This window comes from Strix aluco, chromosome 3, assembly GCF_031877795.1.
Source record: "Strix aluco isolate bStrAlu1 chromosome 3, bStrAlu1.hap1, whole genome shotgun sequence".
Classification (NCBI taxonomy): Eukaryota; Metazoa; Chordata; class Aves; order Strigiformes; family Strigidae; genus Strix; species Strix aluco.
The window spans coordinates 55,693,151-55,718,242 of NC_133933.1; the positions used below are offsets into that span (position 1 = coordinate 55,693,151).

The 25,092-nt window shown below is 36.9% G+C and overlaps 1 protein-coding gene across 2 annotated transcripts in view; it reads left to right on the forward strand.

Moving 5' to 3' along the window:
• The window catches only part of PRKN (parkin RBR E3 ubiquitin protein ligase), a 789,393-nt gene that overhangs the window by 256,222 nt on the left and 508,079 nt on the right, over positions 1-25,092 (forward strand). For both annotated transcript variants that reach the window (XM_074818634.1, XM_074818635.1), the window contains exon 5: positions 23,597-23,715. In XM_074818634.1, coding sequence (XP_074674735.1) covers positions 23,597-23,715 — 119 coding nt within the window. The remainder of the gene's footprint in view (positions 1-23,596; positions 23,716-25,092) is intronic.

Below are 25,092 nucleotides of genomic sequence, written 5' to 3' on the forward strand. Positions count from 1 at the left end.
CTACACATCTTTTAAATACCTCCAGGGATGGTGACTCAACGACTTCCCTGTGGGCAGCTGTTCACATCAGTGTAAGTTAAATTATCCCTCTTGATTAGTTGCTGTAGCTTCTTGGATTATGCTGTATGAGTATGTTTAGAGGTAAGGGAAGGCATGTCCATATGGCAATGCTTCCCATTAAAAGTTATTCATAACATGCTAATGTTTTGGAAACAATACTCTGGTTTTTGATGCACAGCATAAAAGGTTTTATGGATACAAGTCATGCCTCAGCCACAAAGGAGCTGTTATATAAGATCAAACCAATTATCTAACTAAATCTAGTTCTCTTCCTCTTTTAATACTAACCTGTTTTCTCTCCAATACCTCAAAAGAAAGAAGAAATATTCTTATTATATAATGTTATATTTAGAGAAGGAATATTCCTTTTTGCATGTAATCACCTCTGTCTGATTATCCTTCATGTCTGCTATCTGGGTACGTTGACAAGAACGATAATGGCATTCTCTAATCTGACCTTCATTGAAATAGTGCTTCCTAAACAGTCTCCAGCATCAATTCAAGGGTTAACTGGAGAACAGAGGGAGATTTTTTAGCCCAGCAATTAACTATTGATAATTCTGTCAAAATTTATTTTGAAATAGTTAAGCTTAAGAAAAATATTCTGGTTATTCTGCTTCCAGTAGGGTTAAGAAAATTTGTCATTAAAAAGTCCTTGGAAGTTTGATCTTATGTATATTTTATCTTTTCTTAGGGTTATTAACCCTTGACAACTCACTGCTGCATACTTCCAACTTCTATCTATAAAAACTGATATCCCTTCTTCACCTTCCAGTAACACCAAAAAGTGATTTTATAAGACATTAGCATAATGGAACCTTTTCAATAAAATGATAAATTGAGCCCATTTCAGAAAACAGAACACACACTTGATAATTTATTGCAGTCAGTGCCATGCTGGAGACCTCATTCATATCATACGCTTTTAACACTGATGAGAATGGTGCCATTTTCCCAGACCTTGCATGTCTGTGAAATTCATTTGAGAGGAGAAATGTTCTTTTCTAATAGAGCCAAAAGCACTTCTGGGAATGCTCATCTTTACATGACATAATTATCTCTCATGAACGTGTCTAATTACTTTATTGTTTTTAAAGGCTCTTACATGTTAATTGAAGCCAGTAACATTTGCTAACTCCCCTGTGTCAAGGAGTAGGGTGGGAATAGCTTTGTGTCCTTGGAATGTATTTTGATGTTCATGGGTGACAGCATGGATGGACTTTCTTCTGCAAACGCACCACTTGCATCTTTGTGCCACCAGCTGGAGGTGGCATTTGTAGGTGGAAAATGTTCTGTGTTGATAAAACAAAAAAATACATGCTATATTTTCCAAAATAATTGTTGACATGAATTAGTTACTGATGCCACTAGGAAATATAGGAAAGTAACACCTCATATATTTATATAAACACAGCAATAAAGATGTAGGGTAATTCTTTTCCAGCAGGAAGTGTCCGATTATGAGGCACAAATAAGAAGAATGCTTTGTTTAAAGTTCATTAAAAACAGAAGGATGACCCAGGAAATTACAGGCCTGTCAGCTTGACTTCAGTGCCCGGGAAGCTGATGGAGCAACTCATCCTGAGTACCATCACACAACACATGCAGGACAACCAGGTGATCAGGCCCAGTCAGCGTGGGTTTATGAAAGGCAAGTCCTGCTTAACTAACCTGATCTCCTTCTATGACAGGGCGACCTGCTTATTGGATGAGGGAAAGGCTGTGGATGTTGTCTACCTTGACTTTACTAAGGCCTTTGACACCATTTCCCACAGCATTCTCCTGGCAAAACTGGCTGCTCGTGGCATGGATGGGCACATGCTTTGCTGGGTAAAAAACTGGCTGGATGGCCGGGCCCAAAGAGTTGTGGTGAACGGAGTTAAATCCGATTGGCGGCTGGTCACGAGTGGTGTCCCCCAGGGCTCGGTTTTGGGGCCACTCCTCTTTAATATCTTTACTGATGATCTAGACGAGGGGATCGAATGCACCGTCAGTAAGTTTGCAGATGACACCAAGTTGGGTGGGAGTGTTGATCTGCTCGAGGGTAGGGAGGCTCTGCAGAGAGATCTGGACAGGCTGGAGCGATGGGCTAAGGCCAACTGTAGGAGTTTCAATAAGGCCAAATGCCGGGTGCTGCACTTTGGCCACAACAACCCCCAGCAGCGCTACAGGCTTGGGGAGGAGTGGCTGGAGAGCTGCCAGTCAGAGAGGGACCTGGGGGTATTGACTGACAGCCGGCTGAACATGAGCCAGCAGTGTGCCCAGGTGGCCAAGAAGACCAATGGTATCCCGGCCTGTATCAGAAATAGCGTGGCCAGCAGGGACAGGGAAGTGATCTTGCCCCTTTACTCGGCACTGGTGAGGCCGCACCTCAATTACTGTGTTCAGTTTTGGGCCCCTCACTACAAAAAGGACATTGAATTACTCGAGCGTGTCCAGAGAAGGACAATGAAGCTGGTGCAGGGTCTGGAGCACATGTCGTAGGAGGAGCAGCTGAGGGAACTGGGGTTGTTTAGTCTGGAGAAGTGGAGGCTGAGGGGAGACCTCATTGCCCTCTACAACTACCTGAAAGGAGGTTGCAGAGAGCTGGGGATGAGTCTCTTCAACCAAGTAATAAGTGATAGGACAAGAGGTAATGGCCTCAAGTTGCACCAGGGAAGGTTTAGACTGGATATTAGGAAGCATTTCTTTACAGAACGGGTTGTTAGGCGTTGGAATGGGCTGCCCAGGGAGGTGGTGGAGTCCCCATCCCTGGAGGTGTTTAAGAGTAGAGTCGACATAGCGCTTAGGGATATGGTGTAGTTGAGAACTGTCAGTGTTAGGGTAGTGGTTGGACTGGATGATCTTCAAGGTCTTTTCCAACCTAAATGATTCTGTGATTCTGTGAACAGTAGTTGCTGCTACTGTGTAGCTTGGTGCTTGCCCAACTTGGTATCTGTTATGAATTCTTACCACTCAAAATGACATGAGACATAGTCTTCTTTCAAATCACATGCTCGAGATTCATTAATGTCATTGGGAGTTCTGTGCACACTGCAAGGACATTTGGAGAACAGACTTATTAGAAAGACTTGATCTACAGAAAGTAATTACATGGAACAGATAGTTTAAGAAATGCGGTTGATACTAGAAGATAAAAAATAGCCATACAAAACACATCCTGCTCTTTCTTTATAAAGACAAATAGCTTCAATGGGACTAAATTTGAACTTCTGTCAGAGAAAAAGATCATTGTATTTTGCAAGGGAAGGCAGATTCTCTGGTGGGTTTTTTTTTAAGAAAAGAATGATTGTGGTAGGAAAATGGACAGTCAATTCAACAGATGTAATTCATATTCACAGAAAAGCAGAATTAAAGTCAGTGCATGCATTTCTGTGCCAAAAGTCTTTAGAATTTTGCCATCAGCTTTGTTTCAGTAAAGGTTTCACATTTCCATTGCTACCTGGGTGACAATTGTTAGAGATGCCAAGGTAATGGCCTTCGTGTCCATTCAGGCTTCTCTTCAGAGACTGCCAGGAAGGATTTCAGTTGTTTTATTCATCTTTTGTGCCATTGTTTTTTTTTGTCTTTTTGCTTGTTTCTTTCTTTCTTTTAGAGGCTATCTAACCATAGGAACTGACATTCTATATCAGCTTTATGTGGATTTCCAAAAATCCTTTGGTGTAGGGTTTTTTCCCCTGCTCCGAGGTACATTGAACCTTTTGCTTAAACCTTGCTCATCCTTACACATTCTTCATGAGACAACACTGCCTACAGTTTGCCCAGCAACTAAGATTTTATCTAGTTGGAACAGAATGAAGATCCATGTTGTGCAAACAACCATTGTCCTTTGTAATTATTAAATATTTGCTACAAGCTTCTGGAATATTGATTTTCTATGGAATCTATTGGCACTGGGCAGAAAGCTGAATTTAGGTAGGATTACAGCATTTGTAATCAAATTATCAAACTGAAAGGAAAATAAATGAATAAAATGTCTTCCTTGATCAGCCTTTCACTTATGAGACAGAATGATACAGTGGTCTGCAAGTGCAACTGTCTGGAATATTTCTGAGCTGGATTATGTGAGCTGTTGCACCATTTTTTGTACAACTACTGTCAGAATCACAGTTTCCTTAGTGAGGTATCCAGGGTCTGGCAGTCGCTATTTAATGGTTAACCCTATATTTCAAACCTAGCATTTTTGAATGCAAGGTCAAAAAACCATAAATCTTTGTATTCACTGATACACCTGAAACTGTATTTTACAAGCTTATCTGTACTGTTGGCATCTGTGTGGGTATTCAGTCTTAGGTGTTTGACCTTGAGAATGTGTCAGATTCTCATTTAGCAGTTATATCCAACTGCTGCCACAGCTGGTATTTGCAGATGAATGCTTCAGATATAGTTTTGACAGTCTATCTACCTGCAACGATTTCTGCATTTCTGAAGTAGAATATCTGTAACTAAATTTTCACTTAAAATGCAAGCCCATCTGGTATATATATATTTATATACATTTTTATATATATGTATGTTCACATATTTTAACAAAATAAAGATTAAAAAATCAAAGGTGACAGTTGCATCCTGGAGCAAAGTATCCCAGGGGACCCTGAAAGCCAATTCGTTTGCTGAGGACCAACACTCTCTTTCCAAGCTTCCATGATGCCCTTACTGGTGCAACAGTCAGTTCTGTGGGTCTTGACATTTACCTATCGAAAGACAGGGATAGAGAAAAAGAAATAAATGCATGGATATGAGGACAGGGACCTGAGATACAGGGGTGGGGGAACAGCAGGATATCATGTTTCAGGTTGAGCGTGTGCACCATGTACTGTACCCAGTAATGTTCAGTTTCATGCAACACTGGCACAACATTTAAAGGATTTTATGATAAAGCCTGGTATCCTGGTTTGCAGTGATGGCTTACATTATATTGTTGCATATTTGCTATGAAGATGTTTTAACCAAAGTTGTAACAAAGATCAGAAGTTCACTTGAGCAACCAAAGTACCTGGAGTCCTGATCCCTCCTTTTGTTCACCACAATTTTCTTTTTAGCTTTATCACAGAATAAATACTCACTATATGTTACTGGAAGAAAACTCTAGCTGGAAAATAGGTTGGTTTCTAGTTTAAAGACATACCACTTGGCAACTGAGTTTTTATCTACTGCAACTCTTCTCAGTCTTCACATATTATTTTTGAAGTAGCTGAATCAAACATCAATAGTGTTTTAAATAAAGTCTGAACTGTAGATATGGCCAGATGAAGACCCTGATTATCAGGGACTTTCACCAAGCAGATTTTAGTTCTCTTGAAAAGAATGTTGTGCTTATGTTAATAATAATGAAATAAACAAATATCAAAATCTCCACTGTCTTCAGCTGTAGAAGGTCAAGATCTAAATTCAAGATTTGATACAGATTAATGATTATTGATATTGTACTTCCATACCTCTTGTTACCTAATCTGTGGTGAATAACTATATTATAGGGTTTCTAAACCATAATATTGTCCACAGTGGTTTTTAACTTGTTAGGAACATAATGATGACCATAGCTGAGCTGAGCTAATATCTTTATAACTTTAACCATTGTGAAATATTTACATATAGATGTAAATGCAAAAATGCATTTTTGCAGAGATGCAAAAAATTCTGCTTCAAACAGAAGTGTTACCTGTTCTCCAAATTCTGTCTCCTAATCTGAAAAGAGATTTTTTAGATACACTGAATTTAGCAATATAGATGTGAACAATTCCATTTTATTTCTGCCATTCAGGCACAAAGATCTGTGTCTGACCAGCAATATGTAGATAAATAAAACATCTTCATTAAATATTGCCATGTGTAACAATAGTTTTCATTCTGCTATTTCTCCTTGATCTCTTCCATATTTCAATTTACTATCCCTATTCTCCTGTAGTCCCCTGGAGTCCAGGTACTGAAATCTCTTTCTCTGGCTGAATGGCTTATAAATATACTATAAATATGGCAGAACTACAGGGTTGATTACCTCCTGCACAGGTGCTTAGTAGATCAAGAATCTGAGTTCAGTGCTGGAGATGTAGATATAATATCTTGATTTCTTCCTAGAGTACTGTCATCCTTCATTGAATAACACATGAGAATTGGCTAGAAATCAAGTGGTTACTGATGAAGGAAGTGGGGACGCTTCTAGATGAAGTCTTGTCTATTTGGAGACTGCAGGAATGTCTTCTAACTTATACTATGACTTGGAAATGCAGCACTAGAAAGGAGACACACCCCCACCAGCACATATGTTTGTGTAACTGTCGAAAGGATTGTACAGAAAGAAAAAAAAAAAAAATTTCTTAAGTTCATATGAGATGGGAGAAAGGGAACAGGCTTTAATAGAGATTAAGAGGTATGAAGTACCTCTCAAGTTGAATGTATAAAATAGTCTTTAAGCATTTCTGTTTAACTTCTACAAAACCATTCTCCAAAATCAATTGTTTTGATTGGTGTGGCACTACAGGAACAACTGAGAGTTAAGATGGCAGCCTCTGGTTCAGTGCACACTAATTGGGAGTAAAGTAAGGACCAGTTGCTAAAGCTGTTTTCTGTACATCATGTGGCAAGGAGTGGAGTTCATGCGGTAGGAATAATACCATGGGCCAGAGAGCGGTTTCCTAAACTGACAGGTTGAAGAATGATAGTAGGACTCAGTTTAAATTAATCTTCTTGAGAAGAGAATTGCTATGCACTTTAGGTCTCTAAAATGCAATGAACATTTAATACTAATATCACATTTAAAGATACTGTATATATAGTATCCAAAATATCTAATAATTGATGAATCAGAGAACATACCGATAAATGAAACATATGGTATATTGATAATATCTCTTACTGAGAAGTCCCACAGGGCCTACATATTATTGCATTCTCACTTGATCATAGGTTTACAGTAAGGGGAAAAGGGGTAATCAAGGAGTTGTAGTGACAGATATCTAATTATAGTCTTAGAAACTTCATCTTGGAGTTATTTTTTTAAACATTAGTTTAATTCCTTCTGATAGAGAAGCCATTGTATTCCTTCTGGATGATAAAATATGTTTTCCTGTTTTTTATGAAGATAATCAAGCCAACAGGTTTTCTGGCTGGAGACCCTCCAAAGGATCTCCTCAAAGTGCAGTGTGGAATGGTTATGAGCTGAAGCTGAAAGCTCTCAGGTAGAATCATGTATCCTGGCAAAGCAAGGGAGCTCGCTAGATGGTAGGTACCATGACCACATTGTGGAGAATTTTCAGATCTGTTGAGGCAACTGTAAGAGTTGCAAGGGTAGGGCTAGTCTATATCACTGTTTCAAAGACTGAGAATATTATTCCCATGCTTCTTATCAAATAACAGATGTAGACGCTCAGCAGGCTGTACGTGTAAACGTTAGTGAGGATTACTGTGATTCCATTTTCTGTGCGGTTAACTTTAATGCAATGAATCTTGCTGCCTCTCAGCTAACCTGTGGATGGAGAATTCTGTTATTTAACGCAAGGCTAGAGGAGCTTTGAAGTTCAAGGTCTTAGGGCTCAATTACAAGTGCACTCTGTCTCTTTCTTTGTCTGTCTTTCCTGAAATACTTTGTTTTGTGTCTTCCTTCCTCCACAGGAGAAAGTTAGCTCTTTGCACGTGTGAAAATTGATCACTCTAGCACATCTTACTTTAAATAGCTGCTGTTTTCTGCCCATTGTTTAAATATCTACGGCTGATTTTAATAGCCTGGAAGACATGCATCCTTTTTCCCACACCCTTTTGCTGAATGGTTTAAAGAGATAAAGAAACCTCTTGACTTAGGTTTATATTTTCAAAACTGTCTTCGAAAAGCCAGAGGGTGTTACTACATATACAACATTCCAGTTTGGATGCACGTTTAAACACAGTATGTGAAATTCTAAGTTGACTTTTTTCTTAAAATCCATTCCTATTCTTCACAACATAGTCCTAGTACTGCATTATATGAAAGTGATGCAATGACCATACCATTATGTTGTGGCAATACAGCATGGTAAAGTGCCATTTTTACACAATGATTTCCATTTTTATGGACAAGTCTTTGAGAGGGAAATTGTCAACTGATACAAATCTTGTGACTTCTTTAGAAGCATCTAAGGATCTTCCTCAAAATGCTACTTTTAATGAAATATTAAATTACCAATGAAATTAAATAGCAAGCTTTGGAAACTAAATAGTTCAATTTTGAAGTACTGGTACTGGTATTTTCTCTCTGTAGTGAAAAATGTATCAACTGAGTTATAGATACATCTTTCCTGAACCTTTTTCCTGCTCCCTATTACTTCTAAGAGAAGGACATAATCTTTAAAATTCTAGTTCTGTGGGAGCTTCTGAGTGAAGAGCCTGACAGGCAGGGCATTGAGAATGAAAAGGAATACCACAGATCAATCGAAAAGGCAGCTTCTGTGGTACACTGTTATTGTACAATATTTTGTAACATGCTGAAATATTTGTTAGAATAAAAGCACTGGCAAGTTATTTAGAACATTAATGGACAGTCCTGTTTTCACTAGTCATTTTTTTTTTCTGCTAGAATAATGATGTCGTGCTTGTTAAGGAAGAGGAAGGAGCATGCAGGGTTAGCTGTAGTAGTGCTTAAGATAAGCAGTTACTTGTCATATTTTTCGTTATTTAAGTACACAGTGGTTATATAGAGTATAAGTAAAAAGAATAGCTTTGACTTGGAGAGCTCTTTTGCCTTAAGTAGAGCACCAGTTGCAAACAGAAATATTATTATAACATTTTGGTAGTGTGGATTTGTCAGTTATGTCCAGAACTTCTGAAGATGGTCCGTGTCGGGTGCATCTATGTATCTGATAATGTCACTTCTGTGTATGTTCCTGTACCACTGGTGGAGATCCTTGAAACCAGTACCTGGAACCATACTGAACCTGCAGCACATACACTAAAGCTGGAAGGATGCAGAGAGGATTAGTATGGCTTCCAAACAGGGATGATATGCAAAGAGACAAGTTTTGTTAAACTCTCTCAGTTTCTTTTATTTTATAATGAAATAATGCTGTTTCTTCTATGTTCAATCATTCAGGCTAGGGGCTCTCTTTTGGTCAACAAAACATTAAAGCCTTGACAAACCAATCATTCAGTTTCTCCCTCAATATTAGGACTGAAAAAAATGGACATTGTGCTAGGGGAATGGATTAGCTGTTTGGTTATAAGCTCAATTCCTGCCGGTCTCTTCCCCCAAATTTTAAACATCCATCTTTCAATCCCATTCATAGCTTCTAGAATGTTACTTAGGATCATCACATTGTAAGCTGTATCTATCATTAATATTTAGAAAAGGTGTATCTCAAATACTTTTCAAAATATATTTGTGCCCTTTTTTTTTGGTTAGCAGTTAACTGACTAGTTTATACCATCAGTCCCATTTTATTAAAAGCTTAAAGCACCTTCTATAGTGTGGTTTCCAAATATTAGTTGTTCTCTCCTGGATTGTGGCCTGTCAGTGACTGTGGGTTTCTTTTTCTAAGTGCTGATTAGAGTATTTTCTGAGGTCTGTATTAGGTTCTGCTGCTCTACATTATGATATTTTTACTGATTTATAAATATAGGTTATAGGATCATTTTTTGAAATTAAAGTCTTTAAAAATCTGCATAGTATTTGAACCTGAAAGTCTTTTAAAAGCATATGCATATGTGAACGTAACTGTAAGACAATCTTAAAGAACAGAAACAATGTTGGTGGAACTAATTTTTTTTTTAATTCAAGTTGCATTCCAGTTCCTTTTATAGCTTTGTTTTCAAGTTTTGAATAATGGGATTTATAAAGTATAATTTATACAGTGATTTTCCTTTTCCAATAGTTGATAAAAGTCACTTGAAATATGTTTATTTAATATTTTTTAAGCTTTGTGTTAGATTTTAAACACAAAACCAGAAAGTTCATTTAAAACCAGAAGTTCATCTAAATTCTAGCTTGTAATATAAATATAAATATAAATTGAAACATAAATTTCACTTATTTCCATTTACAGAAATGTCCATTTTATCTGTTTATAAGACATTATCACTCCCTGAATACAACCAAGAAATTTTGCTTGCAATTGTGAGTGTGCAAGTCTTGGCATTTGTAAATTCCACATATACTTCATATACTTTTTTATCCATGAAAAACTTATATTCTTTACAAATAATATAGTTTGGCAAATGCAGATTCTTGCTAAATGTAGAAGTTGGGAATTTGGATTATTTTTGAGATTTTCAAATCTCAGACATCTCTCTAGTCTCTGTCACTACAGTTTTTACAGCAAGCAAAAGTGCTTTACAGATGTTGATTTTTTAAAGTGGAAGGGTGTTGGTGAGAAGTAACTTATGTTGAAGTTAATTTCGATTATTACAGTGTTTATGTTGAAGTATCTTATTGCTAACACGAACTTCCAGTAGGGCCACTCCTACATAAAGTTCTTTAATTATGCTGAAATGTTCTATGACTTGATGTTATGTATAATCTCACTTTACCTTATTTCCCTTGTGGTAAAAATTTAATTTCTGTTTTGTGAAAGTAAGATGATTGCATTCAAACTTGGAGCTCCTTGGCAGTGCAGCTATCCATATAGTCCCTGTATGGAGTGACATACTTCTTAGCTTTTCATCATTTTGCTACAAATAAAGTGTACTGTCATTCTTACTAAATATATATATGCTTATGAATGAGATGGGTGATTAAGATGAAAGCATTTCTTGCTCAAAGAGCTCAAGCTCTTTGATATAATTTTTAGCTCATCAAAGGCAGGTAAATTTGTAACATATTATTTATCATGATCTCTCTGGTCGAACCCTCACACTATTGTCACCTAGTATACCACAGCCCTTATGAAATGACAAACACTTTCTTACACTTTTTAATCAATACATTCTGGCATCCTTGTTGAAAATTGACAATAGTTCTGTCTGTTCTCTGTTCTACATTCTTCTGGTCCAGCCCTTATCTTTCATAGCTCATCTCTGATATAGTACAGCAATTTAGCTTTATATATCCTGTCAGGGAGAATATTGGTTTCCCTCATAATTCTTCCTTTACTGTGTGCCTTTTTTTCAGACTTAAAACATAAGTGAGTTCTTAATTGTTAATTTCCTCTACTATTTTTATACCTCTTTGATCGAGTCTTTGGCTCTCATCTCCAACACTCAGCTTCTCTGCTTATGCAAAATATCTCTTTGATATTGCCCATTGCTCTGTCGTCTTGTTCAAAATCAACAAATCACAGTGCTGCTGCCTGATTCTTTTTCTTTGTTATGAGAGGAGCTGTTTTGAGTAGCAACTTCTTATGTTTATTGTACTCCTGCTACTTCAACTGTCCCAAAATGGTTCACAGATCCATATCCATCTATGACATTTTCTGCGCTCTGTTTTTCCTGGCAGTATCCCTTCACATGTATGACTTCAGTATTTAATTTTGTTCAGTTATGCATTCAGTATAATTATTTTTAAAAGCTTTTCATTGCCATGTTTTACCTATGCAATGTTGTTTCCCCACTAGGGTTCAGTTCTGTGTCTTCCTTTTCCCTTTCTCCTGCTGATCGCATTTCCCTACTGTCATTGTTTTCAATTGAAAAAATGCAGTAAATGAGTCAAAACTGAATGATCAGTTGAATTAATTTATTGCAAAACTGAAAAGGAATCTACAACAATGAAAAATTTAGTATAGCTAGTGAATATTAGTGTTTAACTGTCATGGATCTGATCTGTCAATAGTCTGCACCAGCTGACTCCTAGGTAGAGCACCATTAACTTTTTCCTACCTGTGTGGGGTATGTTGTGCAACTCTTGACAAGACACGGATTTCTCAAGTCTTCCCCAAGGTAGCAGCTATTCCAAAGTTGTCTCATTTCCTCTGAGAGTAGACATAGGGCAGTGGAATTATCAATTTGTATAAATGTATAAAACTTTAACAAAGTTTTAATTCCCATCTTTTCTAACTATTGCTGAAGCTTATTGCGTTTTTCAGTAATGCTTTTGAACCTAAGAAGGTGCATGTGGAATACCAAGCTGTTGCAAAATTACTGATGTTCTGTGTGTTCAACCATCAAAATTGGGCCATTGCTACCAGGTGATTTGGTATATGCTTCTTTACATCAGGTGGAATCTCTTTGAAAATGTCTCTGAATATCAAAAAAGTATTCAATATAATAATATTTCTTTATAAAAGAAATATTGAGAAAAGTAAAACAAACAAAAAATTAAAAATACGTGGAAAGGTCTTACTCTATTGAATGTGCAAGGAATCAGAACTAATAAAAAGAATGAAAGCATTAGCAAAAGAACAGAAAATGAAGAGCATTTTTTAAACAACATTGGTGTACAAGTTATGATCATTTCATAATCAACATGAAGACACTTAATACTTCAAAGAATATTACTATGGGAGAAATGGTCTTCGGAAAATTAAGGTGCAGTGCAGAACACAGTTTTTAAACCTTAAGATGACAGCTTGAAATTCAAACACAGGCAAGGGAATTCAAAGAATATACATAAAGATTTATAATCTAGTAATTTAAACTCATAAGACTCGCACAAAGGCCTGATAAGTATCTGCTACAACAGAGCTAAATATCTTCAGTGCTTGTGGGTTCTTGTGGGTAAAACCAAGCACATAAATATCTATACTTTAAAAGGAAAATTCGGTAAAGACTAGTGAGTCAGGATTTTTTCATGGGCAGGAGCACAGAATGCCCCCAGCAGGGGCCGTGGTCTGGGCTGCATGGAAGCAGGACTGTCCTGTGTCTTTCCCATTGCAGGCTGGAGGTCAAAATATGTTGGACCACTGGATCTGTAACTACAGATCCAAGCTACAGTCTTTCTGAAGGGACACAGCAGCACAGTGAAATGTAGTAGCAGATTACTTCCATCTCTTTCTCACATGAAATATGACAGGGGCTACACCAGCTCAGATCATAGATTCATTTAGCACAGTATCCTATTGGCAGTCCATAGCTTCTACCAGTAGCTTGTATAAAACAGTCTGGCAATGATATTTGGCAGGATACTGTCCCACTCTTGGTCATTTTCCCTATGCCTCTTAAGATTTTGTAGACCTCTATAATATTCGCAATTAACTGTTGATTTTTTGGGCCAAAAAGTCATAGTCTATTTAAGTGACTGTGGAATGGATGCTATTGACTATCCATTCCTCCTTTTTTGTATGTTTTCAGTTCTGCCATATACTGCTCTGAGATGGAAAGGGTAGAATTGCACATGCTGTTGAAAATGGAGCACACCATGGATTTTTACAGCATTTCTACAGCACTGTTTTCTGTTGGCTGTTTTTTTTTTTCTCTCTCTATTCCTTTCTTAACAATTCCTAACATTCAATTTACTTTTTTGATTGCTACTGAGTATTGAGCTGACATTTTCATAGAACTATCTATTACAACCCCAAGATATTGTTTCTGTGTGGCAATAACTAGTCAAGACCATCACTGTTTGAGTAAAATTATTTTTCCCATGTACATTACCTTACATTTATCTACAATGAATTTCATTTTTCATTTTAGTATTAGTCACTCAGCATCCTGCATTCTTCAGTGTTTCTTCCACTTGGCCTTCATCTTTACTACCCTGCATAAAATCATATCACCAGGAAACTTTGTAGTTTCACTGTTCATTTCTCTTCTGATAGTGAATACTCAAGACCCAGCACAATTTCCTTTTGGGACTGCACTGAGAAAACTGATAATTTATTCCTGACCTTTGTTTCCTGCGTTTTAACCAGTTATTTTGCCTTAAGGGAATTTTCCTTTTTATTCAGTATAAATTTTTTTGTTGTTGTTTTAGTACCTTGAATAACTTATCTTCCATAAACTTTGCTACCACATTATTTATTCCTTGGGTGCTCTGAAAAACAAACTTTTCCAGCATGTTTTGTAATAGGGTAACAGACTCTGTAACAAAGCTAACAACAATACTGTTTTTGCTGCTTGTTACCAGCCTTTCATAGTTACTGATAATTATTTTTGATATGTTAGCTTAACTATATCTGGACATTAGTTGAGTAGAACTGTGGTTTTGTATGCTGGAGGTAAGTAGAGAGCTAATACAGAGAAGCTTGGTAGGAATAACCATTATTTTGACTGAGAGTATGCTGTTATTTGAACTTGCAGTCAAAAGAAACATATCTAATTAGATACTGTGATTGCACACTAACACTAGGAATAAAATCTCAAACTAACCAAGAAAGCAAAATTTGAATTTTACATTCTGTATTGTCAAAAAGGTGGTTGCCTAAATTGTGCATGATCTCCTATGCAGATGTACCTTTGTGACATGTCATATATTTGAACCTATAAATAAGTTGATACAATCTCATCTTGAATTTGTAAATACAGGCATCCAATCTACAAATTTAAACATAGGGTTTTTTAATTCTTTTCTTAAGTTCTGTGGTGCATTCTCAATTAAGAAGCTGGTGATTTCATGATATTTTACCATTTCCATGATCTGTCAGTATTTTGTTTCTTGTTGGACATGATATAGGTATTTTCTGGGATATCACATGCTTGGTGTGAATAGACCAACAGGCTCTACAACTTCTTCTTCAACCTCCGTCCCTTCTTGAGTGTTTAACTGTGTCAAAGGCCAGCTGTGAAATGGGGCAGTTGTCTAACCTTGGATCAGATTTATGTGGAAAGAGGTGTGTGAGAAAGAGCTGCTGAAAGCCTTGTCAGAGGTGTCCACTTAACCCATCATTGGTGGGCCGACTATCCTGGGAGCTGCATTTAAGCTCAGGTCCTTACCTTTGTTCCATTCCTGGGCTATGTATTTAGGTGTGCGGCATCTGGATGTATATTTTCTTGATCCTGACCTTGACTTTCTGACTTGATTTCCTGGCCTGACCTTGGACCAGCCTTATCCTTATGGACTTGCTGGTGACCACTGCTCTGTGGGTGACCATTGCTACACATACTGCCCTGCTCACCTTGTTCAGGTGTGGTGGGTCTGAACCCCTGTTGGCCAGACCCTGGCTACAGTTTGCCATACTCTCACTGTTGGCTCCTGGCTCCCCTGTCCTTCCCTTGCTGTGCTACGCCCTGGCACCTGAGCGTTCAAGATTTCTGCATGTCGAGCTGTCCAGTCATGGCTACTTCCCTAAGCATGCGGCTGTCTGTACAGAAATCTCAAGAAAGTGTGCACATTCCCAAATTCACTTGGACCAAAAGGAGGAAAACAGAGCCATGCTGGAGCTGATCAGTACAACTGGCATTTAATTTGTAAACATTGCTTAGTTTATTTGCTGCAATTGTGCCTCACTGGATCTGCTGCTCATACTGAAGCCTGCTCTGCAGGATCTGTGCCACTCATGCTTGGTTTTCTGCAGCAGGTTTGCTTCCCATTATGTGCTTAGGCTTAAACCCAGAAGTCCCTGCCTTCAACTACAAATAAGCCAGTTTCAGTCACTTGTTTTACTGCAGGTCACACTGCAGGTAAAAAGCAGCTCAGGATGGTGTTTTGCAAGGAATGTTATGGTTGCTGCATAGTGGTTTCCCCATGCATAAGGAGTACATTTTCAGGGAGACCTTCTGACACCCTTAGTCTTGAACACTTCGTTGATGTACAAAGTATCACTGTTTGTGTCCCATGTATCATTTGCCAAGCTTTCAGCAGCCTCATGAAATTTTGGTGGTTTTTGGTTTTTTTCTTCCTGTATTTTGCTGTCTGGCGGAATCATCATTTTTTTCTTGTATTGCTTATGTTAATACAAACTATACTAGCTTTAGTGTTGAAGTTTACTTCTTTGTCTGAAAAGCAGAGAGCAAACTGAAGGAGAGAAGAGTATATTGTGAGAAGTAAAAGAAAGATGAAGTTTATGTAGAGGTCAGGAAAGGGAATGAGAAGTAATTACACATTAGCTGGGTAACAAGATAATGAAGGAAGAACTTGGGTGAAACATGAATGAAAGTAAAGGTAAATGAAGCTGGGGCTCAGAAAGGGAAGCAGAAGATTCTTTCATGATAAAGATTGAAAGAGGACACCTAATAAACTTTTTCCCTACCTACTCCAAATTCCAGAAATTTAAAATAGATCAAATACTATTCTTTTTGCATTTTTTTAATTAATAGAAGCCTCCTGAGATTTTTGCACACAGAATTTTTCACTGGGAAGGAAGGAGTTAGAAAGATAAAGGCCCCCCTGTTGTCTTTGTCAAGTACTTCAAATATTCCATTTCTTACACAGGCATTACACCCTGTGTTTGGAATTACTAAATTCCAACTCTTTGTAATATCCTCTCTTACTTTCATTTGTAGTCCTTGTTACAATGACAAGTCCATTTCTTTTTTTCTAAGTAGCTGTGTCTTCTGTATACTTTGATTACCTGAGACCCATAGACATTCTGCAAATCATACTTGAGTCTCAAGAAAGGGAATTGATTTGTTAAGGTTTAGTCTCTTTAATATTGTTATCAATACTTCAAAATACCACAGCTGTTTGTCATGAGTTCTTGTACACAGCATCACCAAGTAGGATTCATCTCACCTAATTTTAGAGGTTTGCAATGTAGATATCTCTACTAGACCTAGTAGTCCTAAATCCCCACAAGAGAAAGAGACAGACCCTTTTAGGCACAATTTATCTGACATATTTATATCTTTTTATATCTACTTTAGGATGAATTGAATCAAACCATAAAAGTGCCCGTTTTTCTCACCAGAATATAGCACAACCAGTTTAGATGAATCTAGCTGTCAAATAAATGCCATTCTCATGGTCTAAATTAGATAGGAATCATAAAGAATAAGTATCATCATCAACAGGTAGAAAAGTTTTATCAGTGTGTGCATCTGCATATATGTGCCTGGGTAGAAAGCTATGTGCTCTGTGAAATCTTTGCAGGTAACGACAGGCAGTTAGAAAAGATGAAAGGCAGAACATAATTGTATTTTTGGAAAGTGAATGGGATCTTTTAAGTCGTCTCTTTTTTTAGGTGCACGAGTGAACCTGCACACTTTTTTTTAATTTAGCTTTATGTGGAACTTTTCACTACTTTGAGACTACTGGGCTTATACTACAGATGTTTTTCCTCCTACTGTGTTGAATCAAGCAAAGTACTTAATGTGAGGACAGTTGGAAAAATACTTTTTTTTGTTTACTTCTAACTATGTATTTTTCATTATACAAGTGCAAATTGCTAAAATGGTTTGAACGGTCTCTGACAGTCAGTCTACATTTTACAAATCACAGCTAGTCTAAATGTAAATATAATGGAATCTGAAACAATGTTAGCTTTATGTAATTTTCAGTCTGTTGAAAGACTTCCTGTAGCTGTGTCCTCTTTTAAATAGCTGAGTTAAAGGAAAGACTCAGTAATCATTATCATCTATATGAAAATGCAGTTCAAATGAAAACCGTAGGTTAGCTTCTAATATCCCTATTGAGATTTTATTCACTTAAACAGTCATATGGATGATAATGGGTGTTTTTACTGATTAGAGATCTCAGGATCAGGTCTATAGTCATTATGACTAATGTTTTCTGATTAACTAGTCATGCATATCAAAATAATTGGTCTGTGCTATCACTAACATGTATAAAGCTCCCACAGCATGTTCATCATTAACAACACAGAAAAAAGGAGGTAATTCAGGTCCTAAGGACCTTAAAAATCTAAATGGGGAGACAGTACAAAACACTGGGACACACATCAGAGAAAGCTACTTTCTCTTTACGTATAAAACTAAAGAGAGATAACAGTTTTAATACTTTTTGTGATGGGATATTTGTGAGGAAATTAGCTTTGAAGAGGTAGAAAAGAGAGAGGGTGTCTCACTGGGATGAGAAGACAGGTCCTGACATTGATCATAAATGAGCAGCCTTTTGCATTCATATCTTCATAAATTTTTTCTGGCTGGTAAAAGCAACATAATTAAATGAACTTGATAGAGAAAACCACCAGGCACTTTACTAAAACTAGCCTGTAATGGCTTTATCTGATGATATTTAAAAGTGAAAACCAGAAAATAGAGATTGTTTTCTGAATTCTTATTAAACCTTTTAAAGTTACACAACAACAAAGTGTGTGCCTCATATATTTACATTATACATATGTATGTATAATTCACATATGTACAAGTACATATATATTCATACATATTAGCTATACATATTAGACTGGTCCCTGTTAGATGTACGTTGTTTAAAAGTTACTGGAGGTGTTGGAGATATAAAATGATCAATAAATTGCTTTTGGAAGTGGAACAACAGACTGTCTATCAGACCCACTCCTCCTTTTTAACTAGGAAAATTCTATCTCGGACTTCTGATATTCAGGTCTGGGTAATTCATTGTATACTTCTCTAAAACCAAAGAGGAGAAAGCAGTTGGTCTGATCTTATACAACCTGCAGTGTGGCTTATTTGAACCTTCCTCATTTCTTTTCTATGGCTAATGTGAAGATCTACATCAATAAGCAGTAATATAGAAAATACACTAGAGAGAAAAGCAGAATCCAAATTAATAGAAAAAGATTGAGGAAGATGTTAATGGAGACCAATGAGCATGCATGAAACCTGCCATCTGTGTATCTTGGATCATTAAACTGTGAGCTCTCAACATACAGTATCAGATCAAATGACCCCCTTATTTTTTCCTTTGAGATTTTATAACTACCCATGTTGGTACTTTTCTCCTTGAATACTTGGCCTAGTGACTCTATCTCCACAACTCTTTCTCTCTGCCATTTTACTTTTATCCTTCTACAAACTTTTTCACAGCTCTTTCACACGACTTGGTCATTTCCTTAGAAGGCCGAGCCAAGGTTATGATGGTGGGCCCTAGACCTTAGACACCCTTGAATACAGAAAACTAAGCCTGAGGTGGAGATGGCTTACAGAAGAGTTTATGGAGAGGGTACTTAGGATATTTCTGTGTCTCCTGATGCTTTGTCATGCTCCAGGACTTTTCTCTTGATCTTTCTCTCATCTCCCTACTCTAGTATTGCCTTCAGACACACTTTTGATATTTCTAAGTGAGAACTCATTAAGTTTCTCCAGCAGTTGCAAGCTTCACTCGAATCCTCAAGGACACTGGTAGAAAAAGTGGCAGTCAGTACCACAACATCATGTTAATTACATAGTGGTCATTATAATTCTAGCTGGGAATTATTTCTTATATATTTAAGAAGCTATTGAATATCCTATAGAATTGCATTCAGTACAGAATCAGAGAAAAATTATTGTTGTTGCTTTTCTTGACCTATCATCCATTCCTGAATAACAGGGATGCTGTCCCCCAACACTGGAGGATATTGGTTCAAAAGTTTCAAAATGGATCCTTAACCCCACCTCTGATGACTTAGCTTGAGCAATTCAGTTTACACAGGGCTTAAACTCAGGGTTTTTTAGACATTATTTCTGGATATTAGAAAGGAGATGTGATGAATTTAGGTTAATACGTTATATTACTTTATGTCTTCTGTCATGTTATTTGATTGTTAATATAGAAAGATAATAAAAATTAAAATCATTTATTTCTAACACTGTAGCATGACCTAAGGCTATAATTTATCTCATTACCAGAGCTATCTTAGTAGGTTAGCCTATGCATACTTCTGCATTGAATTCTGGAAGGTCTTTGAACCTTCAATAGCCATTCTTGATCAAAAAGTTTCTTGCTTTATGTCGTACTACAATCTTTATCAGTTTACAGTAATTAAAGTAAAATAATTCTCAACAAAATGACAGATCCTTGTTGCACCATCTTTAAGGGTAAGAGACTCAAGATAAATGGCTTCTCAAAAGACATGCAGAGGTATCAGCTGGTGTGGGAAGGCTAGAATAGAGTGTCCAGACCAACAGATGAATCATTGATCATCAAAAGAACCTATTATGGGACCTCTGCCCCACAGATAAACATTTGGAATATGGACCTGAAAATTAGGATTGCTGTGACTTTACCTTCTCAGAAAAAAATAAATGCAGATACAGCACATTTGTTTTTCCCTCAGTCTTCTTCTGCCCACCAATGTATGTAACTGCAAAGAAGACTAGTAGTTATAATTTTATTTATTTATTTATGACATTAATGCTCACATTCAGTATCAGAATCAGCATTTATAAAGGGACTTCCATTCCTTTAAACTTACAGTTTGCTGTGCCTGCACATTCTAGCTGAGTGCCAGTAATATAAAATATTAATGGAAAGCTTTATGAAAGCTTATAGACCATGATTGAATGAGGAAAGACGAGGTTCTAAGGTTGGTTCTGAAGATATTTTAGTGATTACTGGCATGGTGCCATAATTACAGTTCTGGTTAATGTTGCTACATCAAAGCTGATTCATAAAACATATTTCTTTGTTTCTATTTTTTGCAGTTCCTCTGAAAAGGGATTTAAGGGGATGCAGTCTCAGTCAAGGGCCATGCTAAAATACAGTGTGACATTAACAACTCAGTAAAGAGTTTAATGTTGGCCATCAGTATTGTACTGTATGCCGACTTATAGCATTTGTGGTTTTAATTCAGTCTTCTGTACTCCTGCTGATGCTGCTCAGGACATGTAACTGCACTTTGTGAGAATGAGATCAGCACATCTGCATAAAATGGTGAATGGATTGCTGAAAATCTCCATTTACACTTTCCTCCTAAAATCAGAACATTCCTCTTGTCATGTTGTGCCTCTCCAGCAGCCTTGCTATAGCAGACATTTCAAAACTTATTCTGGTTCTCTGAATAGATCTGTGCTGCTTAACTGCTCCAACTCATTATATTATAAATTTGTTTCCTCTGTTTTAAATTTGTGCATAGGGGATGTGTTTGGAGGTACTTTATATATTCATGAAAAAGGAAAATATGGAAAGTGCTAAGAAAAATGAATATTGAGCTAACATAGTCTATTTTTTCACAGAGTAAATATCAAGCTAATGCATAAGATTTATCCTCTATAGTAAATCAGCAATATGTCTCATTTTAGGCCTCTCCTATAACTGCTATTTTTTACTGCAGTATTCAGTCATGCTGATTTATGCCATACTATCCTGTGAATATTTTGCAGAGTATTATCAATAATACAATTTTATCTTTGGGTCCAGATGGAATGAGCTTAGAACACAAAGCAGGCAGAAAGCAGATTCCTGTCTCAAGTAGTCTACTGCTTGAAATAAACTTGGTATAAAAAGTGAGACAGGGACACAAGACATCAGGGAGTGGAGGACAGGATCAGGAAAGGCATCAGCCCAATTAACAAAATATTTTATTCTCTAAGGGCTCATGTACTCAGTAAGATGGTTCTGGTTGACTGGAAGGGTTTCATTAGAGTCATGGCAGGAATCCTTCTGGAGAGTAGGACTGAATTAGGACAGTCAGTAGTGGCATCATTGATCTCCTCAGGATAAGTGCTTCTACATGCGAATAGAAGCAGCAGTCTCATTAGTCTCATTAGACTGCCCGTATAAGAAATCAAAGCAACAGAAGAAGACTGGTGATAACAAAATAGATAAAGGACTCTGGTCCCACTTTCTGTGCTTGAGACCAAGTCAGGAATCATCTTGCTTATTGTGGGCCTATATTAGCAATAGCATTCTTGCTTACTTAAGTCATGTAGTATTTCCTCTGAATTGTGCTAAAGGTACTGCCTTTTTGTTTATTGATTGACCTGCTGATACTGCATAGAGGAATTGCCAAAAGTAAAATTCAATCATTTGCAACTGTACTCCTCCTCATTTGCAATACCATAGTTTAGATTTTTTGTTGTGGATTCTAGCTCCAATCAGGTCTAATCCAGATGTGCTCTCAGTCCTAATGTTAGGAGCCTCAGGCAAAATATGAGTGAATAGAGATCCAAATGTCCAAAATTTTGTCATATTTAGTTTGAATTCACCTCTCAACTCTGTGCCATATATTAAATAGTTCAGCATAAGCCTTTTTCTCTTTAGTTGAACTATTTTAATCTCAGAACTGTGTTTTAGACTGAACTGAGAAGTGTGCTCTCAACCTTTTGAGTTGCACTTACTCATATGAAAATTTCTGTGTGTGCAAATGTATGGATGTGTGTTAATTTTCCACAAAAACTGAATTCAGTTTAAATTCTGTTATGCTTTATGTTCTGCTATGATGATTAATATTCCCCGGGGAAGAATAATGAAAACACTTCATAGATCAGTTGACTAAAATTAGTATTGGATACATCACTGATGTATTCTTACGTAGGTTACGTTTCGGAAAACTTGAAAAAGTGTTATAAAATTTCTTCTTTCAGCAGTGGACATCTTCTTTGAAGACATCTACATACTTTTTCTTACAAACAAAGTTTTTTGGATGACATAGTTCTCTGAAGTTGCTTTTTGGAAACTAGCTGCACATTTATGTTAAGACACCTATGAGTACTTGTAACATGAAATCGATAGGCATTTTCATTGGCGGAACACAGGATCTGACCCTTATCATGTGAAGGACATGTGAAAATAAAGCAAGTCAGTCATGTTTAAAAATATTATTCCAGATCATATTTACTGCAGTAACATGCTAGGATTCAAATATACCTAAAAAGTATATTGCTGACAAATGTAGGGAGAGGTAGGAGAATGGGGAAGAAGACAGTGAAAAACTTTTGATGTCAAAGGGACTGCTGTTGATTCTGAAGTTCACCACTGTTGATGGGTCAGATCTCCACAACTGTTCCTCTTGATATTGGGAAAAATCCGTTAAAAACTTTATTCTGGTCACAGTTCAACTTCTGATAATAAGTTTGAATCTCTGAACTGGGAGATGTCTAGTCTAGATGAAAACCACTGTATGAGTCTACCATCATTTTTCTAAGGAAGAACAATAGCCATTCTGAAAAGTGGTTTACTTAAAACAGTAATCAGGATTGCATGTGAAATCAAATTCATTAGCATTGCCCCAGGCTTACACAATTCTCTCCCTATCATCTTCTGTTCCATAGTTTCACAGAACAGAATGCATTTCATTTCATTTTCCTTGAAAATTTACTTGGCCTAATATCTTGGCAGCAGTCTACAAACTTTGCGAGGTTATACCGCTGCCAGCAAGAATAAAGAAATGGTTCCCAGTCTTCCATGAATAAAACTAAATTTGCTAAATTAAATATTTTTTTTCTTGCTGTGATATCAGTCAAACTGATTTTTGAAATTTCATCCAAGGACATTTTCATGCAATTTCAACTCACTAAAACTTGCAGCTAGACAAATTTAGACTAGAAGATGCAAATTAAGGAGAGCTGGGGTAATTAATCTCATACACCACTTGCCAAAGATTACAGTTGGTGCTCATCAGTGGTAAACTCAAACTCAAGACAGGATGCATTTTCTAGATATTATGGTGGAGTTCACCTATAGCTATTGATCAAGAAGCAGGAGTTACTGAAAGGTGTTAAGAACTAGAGCAGGCAAGATAACATGATCACAATGCTGTCTTCAGGCCTTAAAATTAGTCAGCCTGGGTTTTTTATTTATCACTTATAGAGACAAGTAGAAACCTTTCATGACAGTTTGTTACTGATTTTCAGTATACATCAAATGTTGTTGTTTGCTGTTTTTTTTTCTTCCTGACAGGCGCAGCTAGTTACAACAGTTTTTATGTTTTTTGCAAAAATTTCTGTCAAGCTGTGAAACCTGGGAAACTGAGGGTCCGCTGCAGTGTGTGTAAACAAGGAACACTGACGTTGGCAAGGGTAAGCTTTTTTGTTTGTTTCTTTCAAGTTTTTGGAGTATATGAAAATGATATATCTCATTTTATCTATTTGCATACGTGTGGCTATGGATATATGCATTTCTACTTAATTTTTTTCTTGTTGCTTACAACTGAGTAATTCAAAGGTTTGTGAAAATTTCACTCCTCTCCATTATTTGCAGCACACACAAGGAACAGACTAGACCTCCAATCCTGTAAAGACATTCTTAGCTTTATATTTTAAGGACTAATGATTAACCTGGTAGTATGCACGATGTGTACAACTATATGGGTGCTAAGGAGTTGAAATTATAGATGCTTGTCCAAAGCTTGGAGCAGTTGTTAAGGCCACAGAAAAACCTGAATTCAGGTCTTGATTGTGACCATTGTGGAATGAGATAAGGAGGGATTAAGTGGCTGGGCTGTTGAGAATATTAATCTCTTCAGCCTAGTTGCCACATGTAAAGTCAAGGGACAGTTATTGTGCCAGAACAGAAAGTTAATAGGAGGTCTGTCAAGCTTGGTTTGCATCCTAAAATGGGAGAGTGTTGTTTGACTTGAATGTGCAGTAGTGTAAATTTTAGAATTTTTTTTTGTCGAAGTGATGCTGAATTTCACTGCTTTTGCTACTTGGGAAATGAGTGTCCTTCCTATCTCATAAATCACAATGTTTGTCAACTGGGTTTGTTACGTGAGCAGCTTAGGTTTTGCAGGAGTCTGAGCCTTACCATGCTATAGATTGAAGGAAGGCGGGGGGAGCTTTCATATTTGGCACATTTAAGTGTTTTAATTGTCTTTGGCTGTGGTTTAAAGTGGTTTATTTCAGCTACATGTCCTTGATGTAGCCCAATGCTTCAATGTCTTTACACCTAATAGCACCATGAGACCCTTTAAAAACCCAATTCTTATATTCTCATTGAAAAGAATAAACTGTAGCAATGCTTATACACATCTAATTCAAAAAGCTACAACAACAAACCTCCTCAAGCTCTGCTGCTATTTTGGAATTACCTGACTATCTCTGATTATTTCAGAGGCTTGGAAGTGTTGCATTTTGTGGTGTTCCAAATGAACACATCTAAAGGGATTTGTTTTCTCCCAGAAGTTACATTTAAATATTGATGATTAGTATAGGCTTGAATCATATATAAGATACACAAGAAGTTGCCATAGATGTGCATTTCTAATGGTGTAATATTTAGGATGGATAAAAACACAGATGACATTGTATTCAGCTTGCATACAAGAAGTCAGAGCTGCCGAAAGACATTGCTGTTACCACTGGATGAGTTTGAACTTGTGTATTGCATTGACAGCACACAACATGTGTCCTTTGTTAGACGCAGTGGCTTCCCACTTTCGGAAATGATGACTTTCA